Raw genomic sequence first — 24,701 nt, forward strand, 5'->3', positions numbered from 1 at the left:
AAATAAACTGTCAGTGAGCTTGCTAAACAACGAAACTTCTAGACGCGGACTCCACTGCCTACCCCCCTTCTGGCCAGATTGCTGGCCGTGAAACTTTTCTAGGCGGAAACTACTCGAGATGCTACTGAAAGTAGGCTTCAGGAAGCAGCCTTTTCTCTCAGGCCATTTCAAAGCCCACATCATTGTGGCCCTGTACTGCCCGTGGGCCTCCGCAACTGGGCCTCTCCCATTCTTAAAGTGAGGCACTGCCTTCCCTTGCCCTCGCTCCAACAAACAAGCAAAATCAAATCCCGACTTTAAAAACCCCAGGCGGTCCTGGGGTAGGGGGTGGGAAGAGGCCGCCACCCCTCCCCCACACCGCGGTGCCTCAAGCGCCCGGGAACTACCAATCCCGGCGTGCCCCGGGGCGGCGCGGGCGCAGGGGCGCGTGCGCGGAGGGCAGCCGTTGGCTGGAGCGGCAGCTGCGCGGGTCGCGATGCTGTGAGGTCTGCGGCCGCTGGCAAATCGGGCCCAGGATGTAGAGTTGGCGGTGGCTGACGGCGCGTCTGACGCGCAGTTGGGTGGGGTAGAGAGTAGGGGGCGGTAGTCGGGGGTGGTGGGAGAAGGAGGAGGCGGCGGCGGCGGCGAATCACTTATAAATGGCGCCGAAGCAGGACCCGAAGCCTAAATTCCAGGAGGGTGAGTCTAAGCTCCTGGGGAAAAGGCATCTATCGGCGCAGGAGAGGGAGGCGGGCTCGGGGTGGTTGAGGTTTGGGGGCCGGGGGTGGCAAGGGCTGCGCCCAGAGGAGGCGGCGGACAGGGCTTTGTGCGGGGAAAGCGCATTGCGGCGGGTTATTTCGGTGCGTCATGAGGAGAAAATCCCTTGTGAAGCGAAAGCGTTAGGCAGGCGTTAGAGTGGCAGAGGGAGCCATTGCCGCGTGGCAAAGCCTTAGTGCAGTGTTTGTTCTGAGGAAGAGGGCGCGGAGAAAGTAGCCTATTGTAGGGAGGCGACTGGAGCGCTATGGCGGCCGTCAGGGGAAGTGATGTGGCGTGGGGGAGGGGAGTCAGCGGCGGCGGTTTCGGGCGCCGGCGCGGAGCACCCCGGCCGCGTGGGCGGCCAACGCCTGTCGCTCTCGGGGGGCCTCGAGCCCGGAGGTGGTCGCGCTCGGTGGAGCCGCCGGGCTGCGGCTGGGGGGGTGGGCTTCGCGTCTCGGGGCGGGAGAACTGCGTTGTAAAATGGCTGCTGCAAGATGGCCGCGCCATCATGGCCGCCGGCGCCTGGGTCCCCTGCTCTCGGCCGCCGACGCCGCTTTAGGGCAGATACAGCGCCCCCTTCTTCGCCCGCTCCCGCGCGGGAACCGGTTCCCCGATGCTTACCCCAGGGAGGTGGGTGGGAACTGGAGAGAAAAAGCGCGAGCGTCTGGGTCGGCTTTGTGTTGCCGGCAGGCGTCTCTGCTTACCGAAAAGCCGAGTGCCAAGATCCTATGGGGATGTGACTGCGCTCTTGCTGTGCGGTTGCTTGTAAAGCAATAAATAAAAGCTACCTGAACGCGGTATTATGTTTCCACCTAGAAGTCCCATTGCCTTGCTGTTATCTTTTAAGTACAGCAGTTGTTTGACCAATTGCAGCAATACTTGGTTAACTGATTTGAAAGTTGAGTTTTTATTGTCTTTGATCGACATGTCTCGGCCGACGGTAGAATCTGATTTCAACCGTCGAAGAAGACAGCTCTTTAATTTCCACAATTAACGTATCCAATCATTTATATTAAAGTGGAGGTTTAGGAGTAAACTAAAATGGAAGTAAAATTCTGTGAGGCAAGCAAGAACACTTTAAAATTCCCTTTCATTATTATGGATGTGTTAGTTACCGTAGATGTCGAGACGTCTGCAAAAAATTGTTGTAGCGATTTTCAAACTTTAATGTGCATTAGTCGTTTACACAAAACCCAAGTATATTGTAACTCTGTGGAATATTTAAGATGTTTCTAAGCGTGTGTCTGCTGTGACTGACTCTTAATACCTGCTTTCTCTCACGCTGAGAAGCTGTGTGACTACTTTCTATGGATTGCCTTTTTTTTTTTTTAACCAGATATTTTGGAGCAGGGATTCTTAATCTAGGGTCAGTGTTTATAATTCAGAAGATCCGTGAACTTGAACGGGAAAAAGTGTTGGTTTCTATTGTCTAACTAAAATTTAGTATTTTTCAGTTGTGAATGTTAGAACCCCTCCCCCACAAAACAAGCAAAGCAAACAAAGAAACAAAAAACCGCAGTAGTATTAACTGGATGTTTTCATGTCCCAGCATTACAGTGGTGGGAGATACATTGAGACGAAATGTATGCTCGTCATTATTTCAGAGTTGTGGTAGTAATTGGATCAGTGGCTAAATGCTTATATCCATTAAGAAGCTCATATAAAACCATAGAACGTGATATTTTAAATGTTTTGGTAACTATTTCAATACAGTTGGTTTCTTTTGTAATACTCTTTTACGTGTTTGTAGAAAACTTCTGGGAATAGGCCCAAAGGCTTAACCAGACTGTGAAGGATCCATGGCACAAAAAATTAATCCCCACTGTAGGATATGAAAGGAAGGTCACCCAGGTGTGCGACAGTTAAGGTTGGCTTACTGGAGGAAGTGCTTTAGTTCTAAACTAGAGGGATGGTAAGAGTGATAACAGCGAAGGAGAATCCATGTGCTGCTATAGTGGTGAATTAGAGAAGAGTATGAACTAGTGTATCTGTAAGGTTTTGAAAGCTACCCGAGTCTCTGCACTTACCATTACCACCACTTTCCAGACATGTTTTCTACTCTTGTGTCAAAGTTGTAACCATCTTTAAGAAATTATAATTATTTATAAGACATTTTCAGAGAATATCTTGTAAGGAAAAACGAATATTCTGTTGGAACTCACAGAATTATAACACTGCAGAAGAATTGAGCTTCTGTAATGGTGGAAATACGAATGATCAGAAACAGTTTTTTTTCTAAATGGTTCTTTTAAACTTGGAAGTTTTTATTTAATAATGGTGCAACATGTTATAAGCAGTTTTTAAGCACAGTGACTGTTTTGCACTCGACTTGGTCTTCCACTTGAAATGTTAAAGCATAAAGTAAAGAAAGCTATTGGGCAACTAGCCCCTTGTCTGGGGGAGGACTTTTAGCTTGTTAGGAGACTGACTGATGCTGGAATTTGAGTAATGTTCCCAGTAAGCAAACGAGTGGGAGGATGGGGAATTGGAATCGCGTCACCCTTGGAATTTTAGAGCATTGGGCAAAATTACCTTTGTAGTTTGATATTAGAAAGGATTAAGAGTGAAGAAAGATTTAAAGAAAATACCTGAGACTGTGGTTTGCTCCTTACCCAATTAACAGTCCCCAGTTAACACTTCCATGAAAAAAATAGGCATTTGTTATCCTGGGTCATGCTCTTCAACTTACTGTATATTTTTTCAACAGGATATTAGGGCCAGGTAGCTAGAATGGAGGTCAAAGGGTCTTAGCCTCAGTGCAATTGTCTTTGGAGGCAGCCACCAAAAGGAGGGAGAGGGGAGTGAGGCCATTTTCAGGGTGCCTTTAGAGAGTACCTGGAGTGTTAAATTTGGGTACACAGGTCTGATCTTTGGCGCTGCTCTTTAGGCCCTATACCTTATCTATATCCCCATGGTCTCATTCTTATCCACCGTATTCAGCAGTGGCTCCAGCCTAGCTTTCTCTTGCCCTCCAGACACATGTACTCAACTGCTTAGCAGATGGCTCCAGTTTGGATGTCCTGTAGGCACTGTAACTTACTCCAAAATTGATCAGAAACCTCTTCCCCCATTTCCTTTTCTCATTAATGCTCCCACCATGCTGGAAGTCAGTTTAAAGTGTTTCTACTTTGGCTTAGCTGTCCTCCTCACTGCTTTTGATTCATACCTATTTTCTGTTCTTATCCCTGACAGTTGGGAGAAGTCTTTGGTCTCCTTGTTTCTAGTCTCCACTTTTTCTGCATAGGCCTAGTAGCCTCAGGCAGTGGTTCCTCAGAGTGGACCACTGCACAAGAATTTGTCATGTTTCTTCTATGCTTTGGTACCAGTTGCTTTCCTCAGCATGGGCCCTTCCCTGTGACCTACCCAAGTAGCTCATCAGTCACTCTTCTTACTGCTTATGAAGATAGTTAAAATAGGAAATCCAGTAAATTGTGCAAAACTGTTTGGTTACATGTCAGTGTCACCTATACTGCCCTGTAGTCTTTTCAGAAACGAGCTAGTAGGCTATTTTAATTTAATTTTAGAGCTGAAAGAGCTGACTCTGTTGGCATTTTTGTTACCTCTGGGCCTGTTGAAATCAAGTGGACCGAAAATAATGTGAGAAGTCTATTTCTTCTACAATCAAATGATATTTTAAGGTACTGCCAGGAATTGCCTGCCTGATTTGTCTGATGAGCAGGGGTGTCTTCCAGATCTTATTCCAGTCCCTAACATTTTATTTAGTCTTGCAAGTCTTAATGGTAGATGCAACACAGAGTGTAAGTTCCAAAGGTTAGAATTGTCTGGGTTTTTTTCTTTTTTTTTTTTTTTTTTTTTTTTTTTTTACTTTTTCCCATTGAAGCAGCCCAACACCCAGAACATCATTGAACACACTGAAGGCATGAACATAGTGGGACCTGTTTTTTTAAAAAAACAGCTGTATCTGATGCACATAGAAATTTTTATGCACAGATTGTTTTTCTTAGTTTAATCAGTTTAAGACGGTTGGAAGCAGAGAAGGAATAGGTAGAGCATAAGGTCCTAAACTTAAGATGTCTTTAAATACCACATGTATCAGTACATTGAAAAGTAAACCAATTCTGCCAGTAGATAGCTACAGTAGATTTAATTTGTTTAGCAGGTGATAGATGATTTGATGATTTAATAGATTGATATCCTGATTACTTTTTGTTGTTTACATCAGTTGCTAAGGTGTTTTTGTTGTATTGAAGTTTGATCTGAAGCGTTGATGGATGCATTGCCTTACCCACTTGCCTACTCTTTTGAGGAGTACCATGGTACAGGTGTGACGGCTCTCCATCACAACCAGATGTGCATATTCTTACATATGAAGATAAATCACAACTAACCCAGTACTTTTTTTTTTGTCTTTTTTACTTTTACAGGTGAGAGAGTGCTGTGCTTCCATGGGCCTCTTCTTTATGAAGCAAAGGTATTAAACTTGTTTTCTCTTGAAAAGTTGGCTGAAATTACTGGTTGGATAATATCAGTTTTCAGTGGTTGGTAGCTTTAGTGAGAGCTACCTTTTTCATAGATTTTCATAGATTCATAGTTCCTCATCTTCTCCTTATGGATGTCTTACTGTTTTCTTAGTGGGTCTTATAAAGCATTGCTGTCTTGCCATTCATCTTACTGAGCTGCTAAAGGTCCAGTAGTTGGAAAGAGCATTTGAGGGGAAAGATAGAATATTGACTATTTATGGGAGCAAAATAGCATTTTGTAGTTAATGACTTGTGAGAAAATACTGCCAAAGTTAACTTTATTTGCAAATATAATGTGCTGAGTAAGCACTGAGTAGTTACATTAAAGGTAAAAACTAACATTTAAGATGAGTACATTTAACTTACTTGTTGGATTGTTTGGCAAAGTCTGAATTGTGGAGGGGTTCTGGGGGGGTTCCCTTTCCCTTTTCTCTGTATCAGTGTTGTGCTCAGGTAATAAAAACTGATTTTCCATTTAGCCAAAGGTAAGTGGGATGATGCATTACGAAGTCAAAGGTGTTCTTAGTATTTTGTTTCTGGTAACTTTTTTAGCACAAATATTTAAGGTGTGTCAACTTCTTTTACAGTGGTAGTTTTTAAAAAATGAACAGTATGCTGAACAGTATAATATTTAAAGGCAATTTCAATGTATGTTCTAGGTGAATATGTCTCAGAAAATAAGACTAAAGTGTCAGTGTGACTAACCATTTTCACTACTTTTTACTTATTTTGAATACATAGTGGATGTACGTTTTTAAAGTTCTTAAATGGCTGAAACTGGATTCATGGAGATGGTCAAGAACTTTTTGTGTTAGCACGTATATCTTAATGGTATAATACCGCTGCAGCTTATAATATATTCTGAGTCCAAGTTTTTCTTGTTGTATCAACTTCTGACAAACTACTGGACTGGCAGATTTTTCTGCTCTGGCAGCAGAAACACTCCAGTGAACAATTTTAAATGGTGATTGAAATAGCTTAAACTATTGTGGTTCTCTTGATTTGCATCTGATAAAAACTTAAATCCAGACAGCCCTCACTTTTTCATAGTTAATGACTTCTAATGATTGGATCCAATTTGTTTGGCTGCTTTTAAGAAGAACACAAGATGTTTTTCATCTGTCACTTTGCTAGTTGCTGATAATCTGCAGCAGAACAGCTATTGCCTTGTGTAAACTAATGAAATTTTTTAATGATTCAAATTATTCAAAATTATTTTTAATTCTTTAAAAGAATTTAATAATTCTTCAGCTGAATTTGTTTTTGAAATAAATGTAGCTTTTGGCTAGTTGGACTTTGAGAAAGCACAAATACTGTTTTCATTAGCTGTTCTTGGATAGCTTATCTAGCCCAGTGATTTAAGGTTTTAGGGGGACCTTTTGTGCTTATGGTTCTTCAGATTTGTTGGACTGACTCCAACAAATTTTAAGACTGTTCGGCAGTTTTATAACTCTGAATACCTAAGTAGTCTGAAAGTTTAAATAATGTTCTTTTAAAGAGTTGCATCTTATTATGTTCATTTTGGCCACCAGAGAGTTTAAGTGTAGAGTTTGTCTTTGAAAGATTGGTTACTTGAAAATTATCCAGGTAGTCTTTTTTATTTCCTTCAGTATTTCTAAGTGAACTTTTTCTTTTTTATTTCAGTGTGTAAAGGTTGCCATAAAGGATAAACAAGTGAAATACTTTATACATTACAGTGGTTGGAATAAAAAGTGAGTATTAGATCTTTAAAAGCAATGTTTTATTTATAATTAACAAGGTAGCTTTGTGTCGTAGACTGATAACAAGCACATGCTTCTTAATTTTTGCAGTTTTAATGTAAATACATGTTGAGGCAAAGGTGAACCATTTGTAGTGTGATGAAAATAGAATAGAAATTAGGGTATACAGCCTTTTTTTTTTTTTTTTTTTTTTTTTTGCTGCACTGCGCAGCATGTGGGATCTTAGCTTAGTTCCCTGACCAGGGATCAAACCCACGCCGCCTGCACTGGAAGCTTGGAGTCTTAACTACTGGACCGCCAGGGAAGTCCCCTACAGCCATTTTATTTTACATTCTTGGAGTATTTCTTGTGTTCCGGTATAATGTCTAATAATAATTAGCCCAACTATTTTCTGGTTTTGGTACATTTTAAGACAGCTTGAGTTTTTTGCCTTAACACAAACTTAGTGATTACATATGGTATTTCAAGCAGTTATACTCAAAGCTAGTTGGCTTTTTCTACCTAGAAGCGGGGGGAGGAGGAAAAAGATTGCCTGATTTGGAAGTATTAACCAGCTCATGTTTTGAACTTTAGAAGCATAACTAAATGCTAACAAAGTGAATTTGTGTGGTTCACTTTTTGGCATATGACCTAACAGAGGTACAGAAATTTAGTTACAGAACCTAATTTTGCACCCCAAAGAGTTAAAGCTTTTTTTTCTTTTTTAGAAGTGATACTGATGTTGCTGGGAGTGGACAGTGGTTATAGATTGAACACATTCTAGAATGTTTAGCCATTGGAGCTCTTTGTTAGTGATGGGTCCTTCTTCTTGGGGCCCATAAATATCACATTTGATAATTTAATTCATTTTTGGTGCTTGTAATTGAGTAGCGTATAATTTTTACTATGAGAGGATTTTAATTTTACTAATGGTGTTTTGTGCTTCAAAAATAGTACTGCCAGAAAGTGTAGTGCTTGAGGAGTTGTTTTCTAGCAGATTTTAAAGCTTTGTGTCACCTTAGCCATACTCTGGTAGCCATACTCTGGTAGCTCTCCAAGTGAGCACTGCCATCTGATTTGATGAATACTCTTGCTTTGGAAGGAGCTTTTCTCCTTGACATTTACTGACTCTGTGACTTTGGTCGTCTTTCATACAGTCCCATAGCCAGGTGACCAACCCAGTTAGTTTTATTTATTAGTTAGAAAATTTTATCACAAAATGGTTTTAGCTAAGAAGAAATACCAGACCCTTACATTTTCTTCCATTAGTATAATTGTAGAAAGGTAGAGATGTAAAAGGTGTAAAAGTGCATTCAACAAATGATTTTTTCCAGTTAATGATAATTAAAATATTTATAATAATAATATGTTGGTAATACAGTAACTCAGAGTGACCCTGTGGGCTTTTAATCCTTTGGTCTTTTTCTTTTTTTTTTTTAATTTATTTTATTTATTTATCTTTGGCTGTGCTGGGTCTTCGTTGCTGTGCACGGGCCTTCCCTAGTTGTGGTGAGCGGGGGCCACTCTTCATTGTGGTGCACGGGCCTCCCACTGCAGTGGCCCCTCCTGCCGCAGAGCACGCGCTCCAGGCGTGCAGGCTTCAGTAGTTGCGGCGCACGGATCCAATTGCTCAGCGGCATTCGGGACCTTCCCGGACCAGGGCTCGAACCCGTGTTCCCTGCATTGGCAGGCGGATTGTTAACCACTGCGCCACCAGGGAAGTCCCTCCTTTGGTCTTAATAGAAGTAAATGTCTATGATTTTAAATGGGATTTCAGGATTAATGCTAAATTGAGGGTAATATCCAGGAAAGTTTATCTTCTGGATCCCAGTGTAGTTTATGGCTTTTTCTTCCCTGTTAAAAAAATGAAGTGTTTAAAACTGTATTGCAGTCTTTTACTAGACTTAATATGTTATATGTCAATATTCTGTTAACGTCAGGTAAAGTTGAGAGTATATCAAGATATAAAGAGAATCTCAGTTCTCTATAGGAAATAGAATATCTTATTTATGCATATCATGTATGGGAAGTCTATCCAGGAAATTAAAGAAAAGCAAATAGCAAATTCATGGAATAGATCTGACCCCATCCCCGTGTACACTGTAACTGTTTTAGGATTTCATCTTAATAGAGTGAAGACAGCTTTTGTGCTTAATTCTTTCATGTATAATATTTTCTATAAAATTACATGTAGGTATGTACAGTGTGAAGACTGGGTTTTAAGTGGCATTTGTAGCTTATAAGAAATTGTGGAAATACATAAAATGCTTGCATTTTCTGATAGTGTTGCTTGAAAATAAACCTTTGTTTCCTTTGTTACGTTATCTAGTAACAAATAAATGATAGGGTACACAGTTTTTTTGGTTTTTTGTTTGTCTCATTTTATATATTACTCCTTGTAAAAAGAATTAAGGAAAAAATAGCACTAAATATTGGAGATCTTTATATCTTTGTAGACATTGAGGAATATTAACAAGGATGTGTTTTTTGTAGTTGTTTTGGTGTATAGATGAATATAAGGAATTTTGAAATTTTTGATCTTTAATAAGTATTTAGAGAAGCCTTTAAATCCATACAGAAAGGAGGAGGAGTTGCTCAGATACCCAGCAAGTATGTTATGTTTTTATTTAGTGCTGTGTAAGTAGTGCCATGGATCATTGTAACTTTGGGAATTAATGACAAGCTACCTTTAGAAAATTCTGAGATTCTTTTATGCTTGAGCTATGTGTAAAAATTTCTGGATATTTGGCCTTCAGTTACTACCCTAGTAGTGGTGTTCTTCAGAGCAAAAGATGTTGTCATTTCATTTTCATGTGGTTCAGCAAGGGTTTTCAGCTCCTGACATGTGAAGGAAACTCAAGAATTGGCTTTTAGATCAAGGTCCTTATTTAGATGCATTTTATATTGGGGGAAGGAATTTGCAAGGTTCTAAAATAGAACTTTGTGGTAAATAAAAATTTGCTAGCTCCCTTTAATTTAGAGAGAATTGCAACAGGTATAAGAATCAGATCCTCATTTTGAGTACAGTTCATAGGATACTGTACTTTCAGAAAAGCATACCACAAAAGCTCAATCTCCAAACTGGAATTTTCTTAAACTTCAGTAAATGTATACTTTTCAAAAGCACAATAGATAGTAAGATATTTCTAAATTCTCAAAAACCTTATTGGAATTTGTTGACACAGACATTTAAGTATTATATTTGTAAATAAATCTTAAAGCTTAAGCTAAATTCTACACCTAGTTACTGAGATTACTTTGTACTATGCTGTCTGTATCAGAAGTGCTGTGAGGCCCAGGCGCTCTGAAAAAACTTTGAAGACACGTGAGGATATTGTAGCACTTTTTCCTGTTCCTGAAGGAGCTCCCTCAGTACACCACCCCCTCCTGACCTCTAGGTAAATGCATGTTTTAAAGTTTTCTCTAGGAGATCATGTTGAGGATTGCTTTTTATTTTTTATTCTTCTTTTGGCTGTCTTACATAAGAGGTCAAAGGTGGGAAATTATTAAATAAAAGACTTTGAGGATACATCTTTTTGTGTCACTAAAGGAGCTCCATCAGCAGGAGGAAAAAATTTGCACAAAAAGTTCAGCATTCCCTAAGAAATACCTTATCTTTGTTTTCCCCTTTGGAAAAAAAGCCACATCAGAAATCCTGTTCTGAACAACAAGGTCCTACTATGGCACAGGGAACTATATTCAGTGTCCTCTGATAAACTATAATGGAAAAGAATAAGAAAGGAATGTAAATATACGTATTACTGGATCACTTTGCTGTATAGTAGAAGTGAACACAACATTGTAAATCAACTATACATCAATAAAATAAAATTTAAAAAAAAGATCTTGTTTTGAAGGAGCTTTTCTAAGTGCCAGAAGGCCTTAGCAACTAGATATTTTAAGAGAGTGGTTGGTTCTATCTTTTGATGTTTAGAACACCAAGAATGGTTTTGCCTCGCAAGTTGGTGTATTCGTTTGTGAGTGAGTGATAACCATTGTAACACTTCAATTTACAGTCTTAGCTGAGCTGATCTAGATGGTATTCCGTATTGTAGACCTCCTAATATGTTTCTGACAGACCTTGAGTGTTTATTTTTTATGTCAAACTCTCAAGTGTTTTATATGTATTATTTAATTCTCATAACAATCCTACGAGATAGGTACTATTATCCTCATTTTACGGGTGAAACTAAGGCACAGAGAGTTCTGTAGTTCTGTATCCCAGGCAACCAGCCAGTTAGTTTTAGTTCTTTAAGAAGTCAGCTTATTATGGATTCCTGTGCCTCATGGTTTTTTTGGAATTAAAGTTCTTTTAGGTACCTTTATTCTGTAAGGATAGTTGCTTAGGGGCTCTTATGTTAAATGCCATGCTTTTATGCCATTTAAAAAAACAATTTGAATAATCTCTTTTTGGACTCGCAGTTTAGATTTGGAATGTTACTTCTGAGAATATGTTTATTGCCTTTAAAAAACTTTTATTTATTTATTCTTTGGCTGCACTGGATCTTAGTTGTGGCACATGGGATCTTTCATTGTGGCATGCGGGCTTCTCTAGTTGTGGTGCGTGGGCTCTGTAGTTGCAGCATGCGGGCTCTCTAGTTGTGGCGCACGTCTCAGTGGTTCTGGTGTGCAGACTTAGTTGCTGCGTGGCATGTGGGATCTTAGTTCCCTGACCAGGGATAGAACCTGCATCCCCTCCATTGGAAGGTGGTTTCTTAACTACTGGACCACGAGGGAAGTCCCTTTACTGCCTTTTTACAGAACAGATTTTCACTTTAGTTGAGAATGAACTTGTAATGCCAGTTCGTCAAATTAGTTCAGAGAAGTCTAAAGTCTTGCCTCTTGTATTTCTAAAAAAACATAGTGGGAGGACAGTCTGAGTAATAATGAAATAGTTTTGAATGATATTTTAACTTTTCTCTTTTTCAGTTGGGATGAATGGGTTCCAGAAAGCAGAGTACTCAAATACGTGGACACCAATTTGCAGAAACAACGAGAACTTCAAAAAGCCAATCAGTAAGTTTGTTTTGCAACATGAATATGAGGAGAAATGCCTGTAAGTTAATTTTTGGAAATGAAATCCACAATGGAAGTCATGTTGGCTGCCTGCCTTTAAAATGATCCTTGGGACCTGTCAGCTGCTGTGTTATGACTTTGACTTCAAGTGATCAGAAAAGCTTCTCCTGGGGAAAGGAAGTAGCATACATATCATTTCTGGAGTCTGTCCTTAGAGGTAGGTAGAAAATAGAGCAGGATGTTGTTGGAAATTTCTGAAGTTGCATACTCATTGTTACGGTCTTATCTCCTGGGCTGTTTGGAAGGTACACTTGGTGGGGGAGGAATAAGAAAGGAAGTGGGGGTTCCCCATTGTTATTCACCTCTGAAAGCACATTGAGAAAAGGAACCCTGAAAGACTGTGCGGTCTATAGAGTAATTGTTTTAATTTCAAAACTGAAATATTAAGAAAATGGAAATGATAAAATGGGATCAGATTAAAAAAAACATTGGGATTGGTGAATTTTAAAACAAATGGAATTTTCAGTTATATGAGAATCTATTGTCACTTTTTACATTTATTTTAATTTTCGTAAGTATAGAAGAGCCGAATCTTAGGCCTTTTTACTGTTCTTCCTTTCTTGAATTGATTTTTGTAAATACATTATTTCTCTGTTGAACTCGTTAAATAAAAACTTTGTACCACAATATGTATAGGCTCGGGACTTCAATTTGAATATAAATTTCAGAATGGAATCAGGTGATCAATTTATTTTTCCACATAAATATTCATTTTAAGATGATTTTATTGAAATTATTTTTGAAGGGAGCAGTATGCAGAGGGGAAGATGAGAGGGGCTGCCCCTGGAAAGAAGACTTCTGGTCTGCAACAGAAAAATGTTGAAGTGTAAGAAGCTCTATCTTTGTTTTAATTTTACATACTGTTTGTGAAACTCAAACTTGACACACATTGTCTTCTGTTAGGATTTATTGAAAATGAAAACTGGAACATTGTTGTGATTGGAAAAATGCCAATGAGAACCCCCTTGGTGTTGGGTTGCTGAAAATACCTGTTAATTACATACTGATTCCTTAATTACATACTGAATCCTTAGCAGTTTTTCTCCCCCCACCTTTCCTTTATTTAGTAAAGGAATATTTCCTTTATGTAGTAAAATGTACATAACGTGAAAATTTACCACTTAACTCTTTTAAGTGTACAATTGGGTGGCATTAAGTACATTCACAACCCTCCTTCTTTTAAAATTTATTTATTTATTTAGTTACTTACGTATTTACTTACTGCATGTAGGATCTTAGTACCCTAACCAGGGATGAAACCCGCGCCCCCTGCAGTGGAAGTGTGAAGTTTTAACAGCTGGACCACCAGGGAAGTCCCTTACAATGCTTCTTTTAAGTTATATTAAATATGTATATATATAATGTGTTTTCTTTTACAAGTATAGTGTTGAATTATCAGGACACAAATTTTGAGATTGGAGGATAGATTGGCTTTTTCAGTAGTGCTAAATATGTGTATTAGTTTTAATTCCCCTTTTGAAACCCATGGTAACTGTGTGAGATGCTAAGGTTTCAAATCATCCCCCCTCCTCTCAACCCCCAAGAAAAAGAAAACCATTCCTTGTTAACGCTTAAGATTTAGAACATCTTGGTAATAAGCCTATGTGTGCAAGTCATATGCATACACACATTGGTGTGATAAGTTTATGTACCTGAAAGCCAGTGTGGGAATGGCAGCTTAATAAAAGAAAATAAAGAATCATAACTTTTATTAAAAGATCATTTTTTCTTGCCACTTGAATATTTTAAGAACAGATAGGTTTAATGAGTGGTCCGTCATGTGCTTCTTTTCAAAGGATCAAAAGTAACGTGCTCTAAAATATGATTTAAGAGAAGTATGTTTTCCTTGAGATTATATTCTGTTGCTTTTAGACCTAACTAGTCTGACTTTACTACCTAAAAATTAGGTGATAGTAATGAAGGTAATGATGCATTTTGAAATATTTGGGGTTTTAACCTTTTTGGGTGGGTCTTTTTCTCAAGGAGTCTTCCTTTTAATGGGAACGTTGACACTTTGATAAGATTGTAATCTGAGTACTTAGGAAGGCATCATGTAATTTTAAGTATTGTTTTGCCCTGGTAGAATAGAAGATCTATTTTAAAATAAAAATACTGAGTAATTAAACCTGGAGATTTATTTTTTTTTAATTCTTTCATTTTGATTTGAGATTTTGATACAATTTTTAATATTTAATGTTTAGTTTTATACCTTACACCATCTTTAGTGTTTGGTAATTGTTCTGTAGCTTTCTCTGAATATACATAAACATGTATGCATCTGGTTGGAAAATACGAGAACCAGATTTACCTTTATTTTGTTGACATCTAGGTCCTTAAGGTTGGGCGCTTATTCTTTATAAACTAATAGTGAATATACGTGAATTTTGTTAGTGCTTTGGCTTCCAAGCATACTTTGGTTGTTCATTATTTAGTGGAATGACTTTTCTCAAGAATGACTTTGGGCTTGTTATTCTTTCAGGTACATTGAGTCTAACAGTTCATAATTTGATTATAACATTTAGCCCTGAGGCTTAGAAATAGGAAGTCAGACAACACCAGCAGTTTATTTATTGTATGAAATCCGTTGGCGTACTTTGAGAAAGTAGCTTGCATGTTTAATTAATACAAGCAAGAAGGTTGAAGCAAGAGTTTTTACACCACTGGTATTCATTGAAGTATAGTTTATAGATCTTTAGAGTTGAGCTCAGTTGTCAGTATTTTTTCTTTAATTCTTTGGTATAGACTGGGTAAGAAAGGAGTGTAAGGGCTCTTGGCTTCTCTTGGTCCGCACATGTTCTTGACATGTAAAAGTTCATGGTTTAATCTGACTCAGAAATACTGTCCAACAAATATTAGTGTTACAGAAGTTAACCTTAGAGAAGGAGGGAAAAACCTGTAATATCAGATGGCCAGATTTTTGTGTTTATAACCAAGATAAGTTAATTTTGAGTCATCAAATGAACCCCAAGCTCTAAATTAAATAACATTAATTAACATTCGTAAGTATTAAAGCTGTAGGTCGTTAACATTCGTAAGTATTAAAGCTGTAGAAAAGTAAAAATATTCAGGTGTTCTTTTATGGTCCCTCCAGGCAGAATCTATAATCGTGGGTTTGTAAACTGTTTTCCTTGTATTACAGAAATAATTATGTATAAAATCAAAGTTAGTAATTTACTCTTTGTTAGTGTGTATATAAATAAACATGAGTTAAGTTGCTGTTAGAGATGATAACCAAGACATTAGCTTTTTTCTACGAATGGGAGAACAGAGTGTTTGGTGTGGTAGTGGAAGGAATATAGTTGAGACGAAATAAAGTGAAAGAATTTGGACCAGTGAGAGTGGAGTAATGGATTGGTCTGAAACATACAAATCTAAAATCAAATTATGCTGTACTAAAGTAATTGGGAGAAAATATTTTAACCTTTGGAGCTTTTTTTTGTTTGTGGAACTAATAATATTATCACGAAGTATATTTTTATCACTTAACATGCTATAAACTTACAAACGAATAACATAACCCTGGAAGGAAGTTTCCTGATGGGGTTTTGGTTTGGTTTTCTAGTATGTGGAGGGAGATATAGATTTAGCCAACTATCAGTAAAAGTCGTTGTGTCTGAGTAGTGAATGAGAATATGCAGGAAATAAGATCGCTGCCTGATCTTAGCAAACAAGGCAGTAGTATTTCTCTATGAACTTAACCTGGTAAAAGGAATTTAAACAGAGGCAATTTTACTAGCAATAATTATTTATCTTTCCTCTTTTTCTTCCCTCCTTTCAGGAAAACAAAAAAGAACAAACAGAAAAGTAAGAATATTAACTTTGTTTAAATTATTTTGCCTTTTATAACATTTGCATTTTGAATTCACTGTTAAATTTTTAAAGTTATGAAGTTTTAGAGTAAGCTTATGTTGATGGTCTCAAATATGAGTCACAGCAATGTTACAGAGTTAGGTACATAGTAGTAGAGAACTCATACTCTTTCTACCATGGAGAAGCCTGTAAGCGTTTATTATTTTCATGTTACTTAATGACTGATCCTGAGACAATAACATTTTAAAAATAAATGTAAGATGGTAATATTATTAAATGTCGCTTTGTACTAGATGTTTGGTAGAGCTGTTTATAAAAGTTACATTTTTGGTAGGAATATGATTCTTTAATGTAGATTTAAGTAAAATCAATGTAATGGAAAAGTCAAAAGAGGGTATGTCATGAAACTAGTTTCCTTAACAGAGTTTCTCATTTATTAAGCTAAAAATACCCCTTCCTGACCCCCAAATTTTTATAGCACCTGGAAATGGAGATGGTGGCAGTACCAGTGAGACACCTCAGCCTCCTCGCAAGAAAAGGGCCCGCGTAGATCCTACTGTTGAAAATGTGAGTTTTTCCTTAAGTTTATGAATATATAGCATGTTAGAATTTTTAATCTTGTCATTTTACAACACAGTAAAAGTCATAGAACTTTGAGTGTCTCAAAAGCATTGCTAACATGGTTAACTACTGAAGTGAAAATACTTCCCTTTTTTGGATGAAGGATATATTTGTATACATCTTTATTTCACTTGTAGCACTAGATATGTTCCTGCTAGATTTTACCCCCAATTCATCATCAGGTGTTCATTGTGAAGCTCTGTGGTCACGTACACCACTAAATATTTCTTTGGTATTAGACTGAATAGACTTAGCTAGGTCACATTAAATGGTTTAGTGTGTCCCAAGATGATTTAGTAAAGCCACAAAAAGTGCCAGGAAAGCCTGTCAGTTCTGCATGTGTGTGTGGGTACAATAGTGTAGGATTCTTACATAAGTGAATACAGTGTCTCGTTTCTAATTTAGTATGTTTATAATTTCCAAAGTTATGATTTTGAAAATAGGGGTTTTAAAACTTTAACCAATGTCGTTTACATTTCTGAAGCTGAGGTTAAAACAGTGGTATGTTCTAAAAATTAGGTATTTTTAGAAAGTTATTGAAGACAGATTAGAAGATAGTACATTTAATATTCTGTATTAAAGATGTAACTTTAAGATAGTCATGTTTGGGCTAGTCTTTGGAGGTATGACTATTCAAAATCAGTACATTTGAAAATACTAAGTTAAAATGCATCAAGTTGGAGTGGTCATTTATAGAGGAAAAGGAAATTTGCTAAAGAATATTTGTTTTCACATGAAAAGACATTGAATGGACTATCAAGATAAGATTCTTTCCTCCCAGGAGTTAGCTATATGATCTTTCCACTTACCAGTTTTGAAATGACAATTCCAGCAGTCCATTTGAGTAAATGATTATACCCAGAGGCTCTAAAGGTTCAGAAAAGCCTTTAGAAAACACTTGGAGCTGTTACGCAGCAAGAAAGGACAGATGTTTAATACTCTTCCTTTTTTTCTGTTTAGGAGGAAACATTCATGAACAGAGTTGAAGTTAAAGTAAAGATTCCTGAAGAACTAAAACCATGGCTTGTTGATGACTGGGACTTAATTACCCGGCAAAAACAGGTAACTTGAAAGCTACACAGATTGTAATCTATGTGATATGTTCTTGCTAGTGTAAAAAATTTTTTTCTAAAGGAAAAGCTTATAGACTTGAATATTGAAAGTATGATGAGTATTTTTTAATTCAGGGACAGAATAATTTGATCATCAGAAAGGATTTGGGATTAAAACGAAGTACATATATCAAAGTCCATGAGTTTATAATGATTTTTTTTTTAAAGGTCAAGATAACTCATTGTTGGCAGTTGCTAGGGCAGGAACACATTATTTTGAAAATCCATAAAAGCAAGCATGTTGTTTCCTGTCTTAACTATCATTGAAAATGGGATATTGTCTCATATGTTGCTGCTAATGGAATGTAATAGGAAGCACACAATACTGGCTGCATGGTATTTGTGACCTCTAAAAAGAACCTGAATCTGACAAGATCCTAGGTCTAATTACTTGTGTACAGGAGATAGGGACATTATGAGGTATGTATGTAACATCACAAGGGTAGTCATCAAAGTCCAGAATGAGGCACTCTACAGGACAAAAGAACCAATTTCTAAAATAGCACAAGCAGGGGTAGGGGAGAAGTAGGGACTGTGTGAGGATTACGAAACTTCATAGACATCAGTCATATACTGTACAGTAATGTGGACTTCGTTTGATTCTTGATTTGCCTCTGGAGCTAAACTGCTAAGTTTAGCTGAGTTTTACCACTTACTGAGTTGGGGCAAGTTACCCGGCCTTTTTGTGTTTTAGTGTTTACATTTAGTGGAATAATGGGTCCCAACCTCATAGTATTGATGTGAGGATGAAGAGAATATTCAGGTAAGTGCTTCAGACAGGATCTGGCACATAATACTATATAATACATGATGACTTGATAATATCACAGAGGTAAATTTATGTGCAAGTGTATTCCATATATAGTAATAGTGTAATGTGTCCAACAGATTGAGTCTTCAGAGCTGTGCTGTCCAGTATGGGAACCACTAGCCACTTTTGGCTATTGAAATTAAATAAAACTAAATTTTTAGTTAATCATATTAGCCATGCTTTAAGTGCTGAACAGTGCCCTTTTCTATTTTGTAATACTATTAGGTCATCTCTTATTGCGTTAAAGCTTTTCCAGTATACTTTTCCTTTGAAAAAGAAGATATTAGTATTCAAGTGTATTTTTGTTTTCATAGCTCTTTTATCTTCCTGCCAAGAAGAATGTGGATTCCATTCTAGAGGATTATGCAAATTACAAGAAATCTCGAGGAAACACAGATAATAAGTAAGAATATACATATCTTTGAAGTATACCCAAAGACATTTCAAACATTATTTCTAAATAAACTATCTGAAACGTGTACTTTAAAACAATACCATCAGGGGCTTCCCTGGTGGCGCAGTGGTTAAGAATACGCCTGCCAATGCAGGGGACACGGGTTTGATCCCTGGTCTGCGAAGATCCCACGTGCCACGGAGCAACTAGGCCCGTGCACCACAACTACTGAAGCCTGCGTGCCTAGAGCCCTGTGCTCCGCAACGAGAAGCCACAGCAATGAGAAGCCCGCGCACCACAACGGAGGGTAGGCCTCGCTCGCCTCAACTAGAGAAAGCCCGCGCGCAGCAACGAAGACACGACGCAGCCAAGAATAAAAAATAGAATAAATAAATTAAAAAAAAAAACATCAGAAACTAGTAAAATAGAATTTCATTGCTTTAGGGAGTTTGGCTGGCAGATGTTTTCTTTTTTTGTTTTCTTTTTTTGAATCTTATTTTTTATACAGCAGGTTCTTATTAGTTATCTATTTTATACATAGTGGTGTATATATGTCAGTTCCAATCTCCCAATTCATCCCACCCCAGCCACTTCCCCCGCCTTGGTATCTGTAGGTTTGTTCTCTACATCTGTGTCTCTGTTTCTGCCCTGCAAACCGGTTCATCTGTACCATTTTTCTACGTTCCACATATATGTGTTAATATATTTGTATTTGACTTAACTTCACTCTGTATGACAGTCTCTAGATCCATCCACGTCTCTACAAGTGACCCAATTTCGTTCCTTTTTATGGCCGAGTAATATTCCATTGTATATATGTACCACGTCCTCTTTATCCATTCGTCTGTTGATGGGCATTTAGGTTGCTTCCATGACTTGACTATTGTAAATAGTGCTGCAATGAACATTAGGGTGCATGTGTCTTTTTGAATTATGGTTTTCTCTGGGTATATGCCCAGTAGTGGGATTGCTGGATCATATGGTAGTTCTATTTTTAGTTTTTTAAGGAACCTCCATGCTGTTCTCCATAGTGGCTCTATCAATTTACATTCCCACCAATAGTGAAGAGGGTTCCCTTTTCTCCACACCCTCCCCAGCATTTGTTGTTTGTAGGTTTTCTGATGATGCCCATTCTAACTGGTGTGAGGTGATAACCTTACTGTAGTTCGGTAAATGTTTTCTTAAAGGGCCAGATAAGTAAATGTTGCAGGTAAAATCGAAGCTATATCTAAGTACCTATATAACCATTTAAAATACAACTATTTGAAGATGTGAAAACCATCCCTAGCCTGAGGGCTATAGTTTGCTCACCACTGGTCTATTTTTGGAATTGATTTCTTGCCTTCTTACTAAATCTCTGTTTTAAAAATCTGTTCAGTAGAGGCTCAGGGTCATTAGTTTAACCTTTTAATTCGTTACCCTTAAGTTGGTTGACTTAATCTTCATCTCTCAATTCCTTTCAGTGACCTGCTTTGAAGGTAAATATTTTTATTCATTTATCAGGGAGTATGCTGTTAATGAAGTTGTGGCAGGGATCAAGGAATACTTCAATGTAATGTTGGGCACTCAGCTGCTCTACAAATTTGAGAGACCACAGTATGCTGAGATCCTCGCAGATCACCCTGATGCGCCCATGTCCCAGGTGTATGGAGCGCCACATCTACTGAGATTATTTGGTAATACTGCCATTTAGAAAACAATTTTACTTTTTTTCCTTTGAGCCTTTAATATTTTTGTCTTTCCTAATTTATATCAAGTGGTAACATAAAATAACATTTCAAAAATAATGATGTAATTCCAATTTGAACTTTTATGTAATACAGTAAAATCCAAAGTCGGTTTCTAAAATCATACTTTAAAGGAATCAGTGATTGTTGCGTTTGCTCATGTAATTAAAATACATGCTTATAGTGCTACCTTGGATATAACTTTGACTAAATTCTTTTGTTTAAATAGTACGTATTGGAGCAATGTTGGCCTATACACCTCTGGATGAGAAGAGCCTTGCTTTATTACTGAATTATCTTCATGATTTTCTAAAGTAAGTCTAAAAATCAATGCTTGAAATAAAAACGTGGATTAGTCTACTGTACTGAAAATTACTCTGTGATAGATTGACATTATATAGATACTATTATAAAACTAAACAACAATGTGGTATTGGTACAAGAGTAGATACATTGTTAATGGAACAATGTAAGTGCAAATGTAAGCTCTTAAAGATGAAGGGAATGTATGTTACACATACATGTTAAAGGGCTGGTATCTTTAACACAAAGAAGAGTTCTTAATATGAAAAAGATGACCAAACCAGTGAAAAATAGACATTGGAAATTCACAGAAGTCTCAGTAAAAAGGCCATTAAAATGTGTTTAACATAATTAAAATATCTCTTGTCGATTGGCTTATAATTTTGGAGAAATGGAGGAAAGGGCAATCCTGCTTTTTACAGCTTTTTGGAGGGCATTTTGGCAATGCATATAAAAATTTCAAATGTGCTTTTTACCCTTTGACCAGACAGTTAGGGTTCTGGGAACTTATCCTGTAGAAATACTTGAATGCACAAAGATTTCCAAGCATGTTTATTGCATTTGAAAAAGAAAATGGTGAAGAATTTTAAACCGTTATTAATAGATGAGGTAGGTCTAAATATATGAATCAAGAAAGATGTCCATGTTGTGTCAGTTTAAAAAAAATAAATTGCAGTAGAGTATGGTATGATTCCTCTGATTTGTAGAGAAACACTTTCAATCTTTGGAATAGATTTGGAAAAATAAGGATCATACTTAACAGTGAGTTGTTTCTTGGGCATAGTTTTGGGCGAGAAGGAGTTTTCCATTGCTACTTTATATAGTTCTGTGTTTGAATTTTCTTAAAATGGCACCGTGTATTTTATAATAATTTTAAAACCAACGTGAACCTGGGAATCTAAACAGCTTTATAGTCTTTGCTTTACCAATGATGAATTAATATCCTTTCTCTACCCCCACTTCTTTATGAAATGAAAGTGCTCTACTACTGGACATTTCAGGTCCCTTTGATTTTTATGGTGTTAATTCCAAGTTTAAACTTGAGAAATACTGGTCAATTTCTGAATTTATATTTAATATGATTTCAGAGAGCTAAAGAAAACACCTAGATGTTATTCTTTTAGACTAACGACACCTGTTTCTTAAAGGTAGTCCAGGTGCTCAGGTTGGTATTCTGGTGACTCCTGTTCTTTGCTTATTTGAAATAAGGGGAGTAACTCTGGACTTCCATCCTTATTTGTGTTGTTGTCTGGTATATAACCCTATTTACCTGAGTTATAATTACATAGTTTTACTGTGAGGTTGTGATTATTTTAGTATATTTTAAAGTGCTTTGTGTGGCTTCTGTATATAATTAAGAAGAGATTAGTATCAAAATATGATTCTTTTTCATGCTTGTAATGAATATTTCATTTTTAGATACCTGGCAAAGAACTCTGCAACTTTGTTTAGTGCCAGCGATTATGAAGTGGCTCCTCCTGAGTACCATCGGAAAGCTGTGTGAGGCGCTTATACTCACTCTTGTTTGGATCTCTGTAAACACATTTTTGTTTCTTAGTCCTTCTCTTGTACAAATGATGTACTTTGGAAATGTTAGTGTATAACAGAAGTGATGTTTGTTTTCTGTTTGATTTTAAACAGAAAATAAAAGGGGTTACAGCTCCTTTTTTCTTTTCTTTTTTTTTTTTTTTCATTTCATAGTTGCTACCAGTGTATTCAATGATGGACAACAGAGAGACGTACTGTAGAGTGTTTTATTGCTTAGTTGACAAAGCTGCTTTTGAATGCTGGTGGTTCTATTCCTTTGACACTACGCACTTTTATAATATGTGTTAATGCTATATGACAAAATGCTCTGATTCCTAGTGCCAAAGGTTCAATTCAGTGTGTATAACTGAACACACTCATCCATTTGTGCTCCCCCCTTTTTTTTATGGTGCTTACAGTAAAGAGCCCATCCTTTGCAAGTCATCCATGTTGTTCCTTAGGCATTTTATCTTTGCTCAGATTGTCAAAGAATGGTGGCTTGTTTCATGGTTTTTGTATTTGTGTCTAATGCACGTTTTAACATGATAGACGCAATGCATTGTGTAGCTACAGTTTTCTGGAAAAGTCAATCTTTTAGAAATTGTTTTTCAGATCTTCAATAAATTTTTTCTTTAAATTTCAAGGAGCAGTGTGCTTGTGTGGATGCATCACAAAACATTTGTATGTTGTGTATTCCTTCTTGTATTTAGACAGTGATTTTTCAGGTGAGTGATTTTCTTGTTTGGCCTTTTATGGAATGAGAAGCTTGGCTTCATTATCTACCTTTAATCCACAGCAGCTTTGGTAGTTTGCCCTCTTGAGTTCTGGCTAAAAAGTTAGAGGTTCACGTGACTATTTCTCTGCTTTTCATAGACTATTATTATTAATTTTGAGCATTGAGGGAGTTTTTTACCTGTGTGACAGCTAGCTTTCTGCTAATTGTTTACTTTGAGGTGTTTACCAACATTATTCACAATGCCTATAATTTGAGCTCCTTCCCCCAGTTTAAATGTAGGCCTCCTTGAGAGGTTTTGACCTGTGTTATCCCTCACCTTTGTACTGTGGAAGTTCTTGAAGTTAAAAGGCATCTCATCTCTGCTTCTAGGAGTACCCTCTGTGATTTCTTCTTTGTTCTCCCATACAGTCCATATATTCTTGTGAATGGTTATAAACATGAAATCGACTGGCCCAAAGCTGGGCTCAGATTTGGCTCTGTCCTCCCCTGGCCGTGACTGTCACTTCACTGTCTGAGCCTCGGTCTCTTCATCTGAGATAGGAAGGTTTGGTGATAGGTTGACACAACGTCTCAGACAATTGTTATGTGCTTTTTTTTACAGATGAGCTGACATTGTGATCAGACAGAATAGCTCTCTGTTTACACTAGTTGTCGAGAGGAGAGACAGAAATCAGTCAGCTCTGGAATCTTCTTTCCTCCCCTTTTGTGGTTTGGCAAGAAGCTGGCTCAGCAGGTGTGACTTAGCTCAAAGAAAGAATAGGCTGAGACCAGAGGTTGAATTCCAGAGGTTCCCCCACTTGCTAACAAGGCCACCTTGTTGACCTGGAAGCACTGCTGTCACACAGATGCCTCGAGGTTCCTAGCCCCACCCCAAATACGTAGAGCATTATGGGGGCAGGTCCTGTGTCTGGCCCCGATGTGGCCACCCTCAGTGCCATTCCTGGTGGGTCAGGACAGCTTACAGGGTTGGCACCTCTGCTAGTTCTAGGTTTTCTCCCAGTAACTCGAGTGGGTTAGTGATGTGTGTGGGAGTCCAGAACCCATCTGTATGATGTGAGCTTTCTAACTGTTGCTTGCTCTCTAACCTCATATTTTCTTTTAGCCATTTGAGACTGCATTGTCCAGGGCAATGGTGAGATTCTCGGCCCTGCCCCCCAGAGATGTGGGTCAGCAGGCTCAACATGGGGTTCATAACTGCCGATTTTATTTATTTTAAAATTTTCTCAACTTTTTATTTCAAATTCAATCCCACAGAAAAGTTGCAAGAATAGTAGGATGAATACTTAGTTGTATACTCTTCACCTATAAGATTTACCTTTTGGGGCTTCTCTGGTGGTGCAGTGGTTGAGAGTCCGCCTGCTGATGCAGGGGACATGGGTTCATGCCCTGGTCCGGGAGGATCCCACATGCCACGGAGCGGCTGGGCCCGTGAGCCATGGCCACTGGGCCTGCGCGTCCGGAGCCTGTGCTCCGCAACGGGAGAGGCCACAACAGTGAGAGGCCTGCGTACCGCAAAAAAAAAAAAAAGATTTACCTTTTGTTAATATTTTTGCTATATTTGTGTACACATGTTCTCTCTCTCTCCACACACTTTCATTTCTCTGAATCATTTGAAAGTAAGAATGTAATTGCATTTTTAACAATCTCAGTGCAAGATCCTATTTGAGA

The 24,701-nt window shown here is 37.8% G+C and overlaps 1 protein-coding gene across 2 annotated transcripts; it reads left to right on the plus strand.

Annotated features, from left to right (window-relative positions):
- Positions 1-530: 530 nt before the first annotated feature.
- Positions 531-22,940, plus strand: MORF4L1 (mortality factor 4 like 1). Of its 2 annotated transcripts, XM_030878437.2 has the most exons (13): positions 531-678; positions 5,121-5,167; positions 6,861-6,928; positions 10,198-10,314; positions 11,846-11,932; positions 12,738-12,818; positions 15,771-15,796; positions 16,281-16,369; positions 17,384-17,485; positions 18,661-18,749; positions 20,244-20,416; positions 20,697-20,781; positions 22,190-22,940. In XM_030878437.2, exons 1-13 carry the CDS (start codon positions 639-641, stop codon positions 22,272-22,274), a joined length of 1,089 nt encoding a protein of 362 aa, XP_030734297.1. In that variant the 5' UTR covers positions 531-638; the 3' UTR covers positions 22,275-22,940. The 2 variants fall into 2 exon arrangements, with proteins under 2 accessions (XP_030734297.1, XP_030734299.1); XM_030878439.3 differs by lacking the exon at positions 10,198-10,314 and having other exon boundaries at positions 534-678.
- Positions 22,941-24,701: the final 1,761 nt, after the last annotated feature.

Source organism: Globicephala melas, chromosome 2 (genome assembly GCF_963455315.2).
Source record: "Globicephala melas chromosome 2, mGloMel1.2, whole genome shotgun sequence".
Taxonomy (NCBI): domain Eukaryota; kingdom Metazoa; phylum Chordata; class Mammalia; order Artiodactyla; family Delphinidae; genus Globicephala; species Globicephala melas.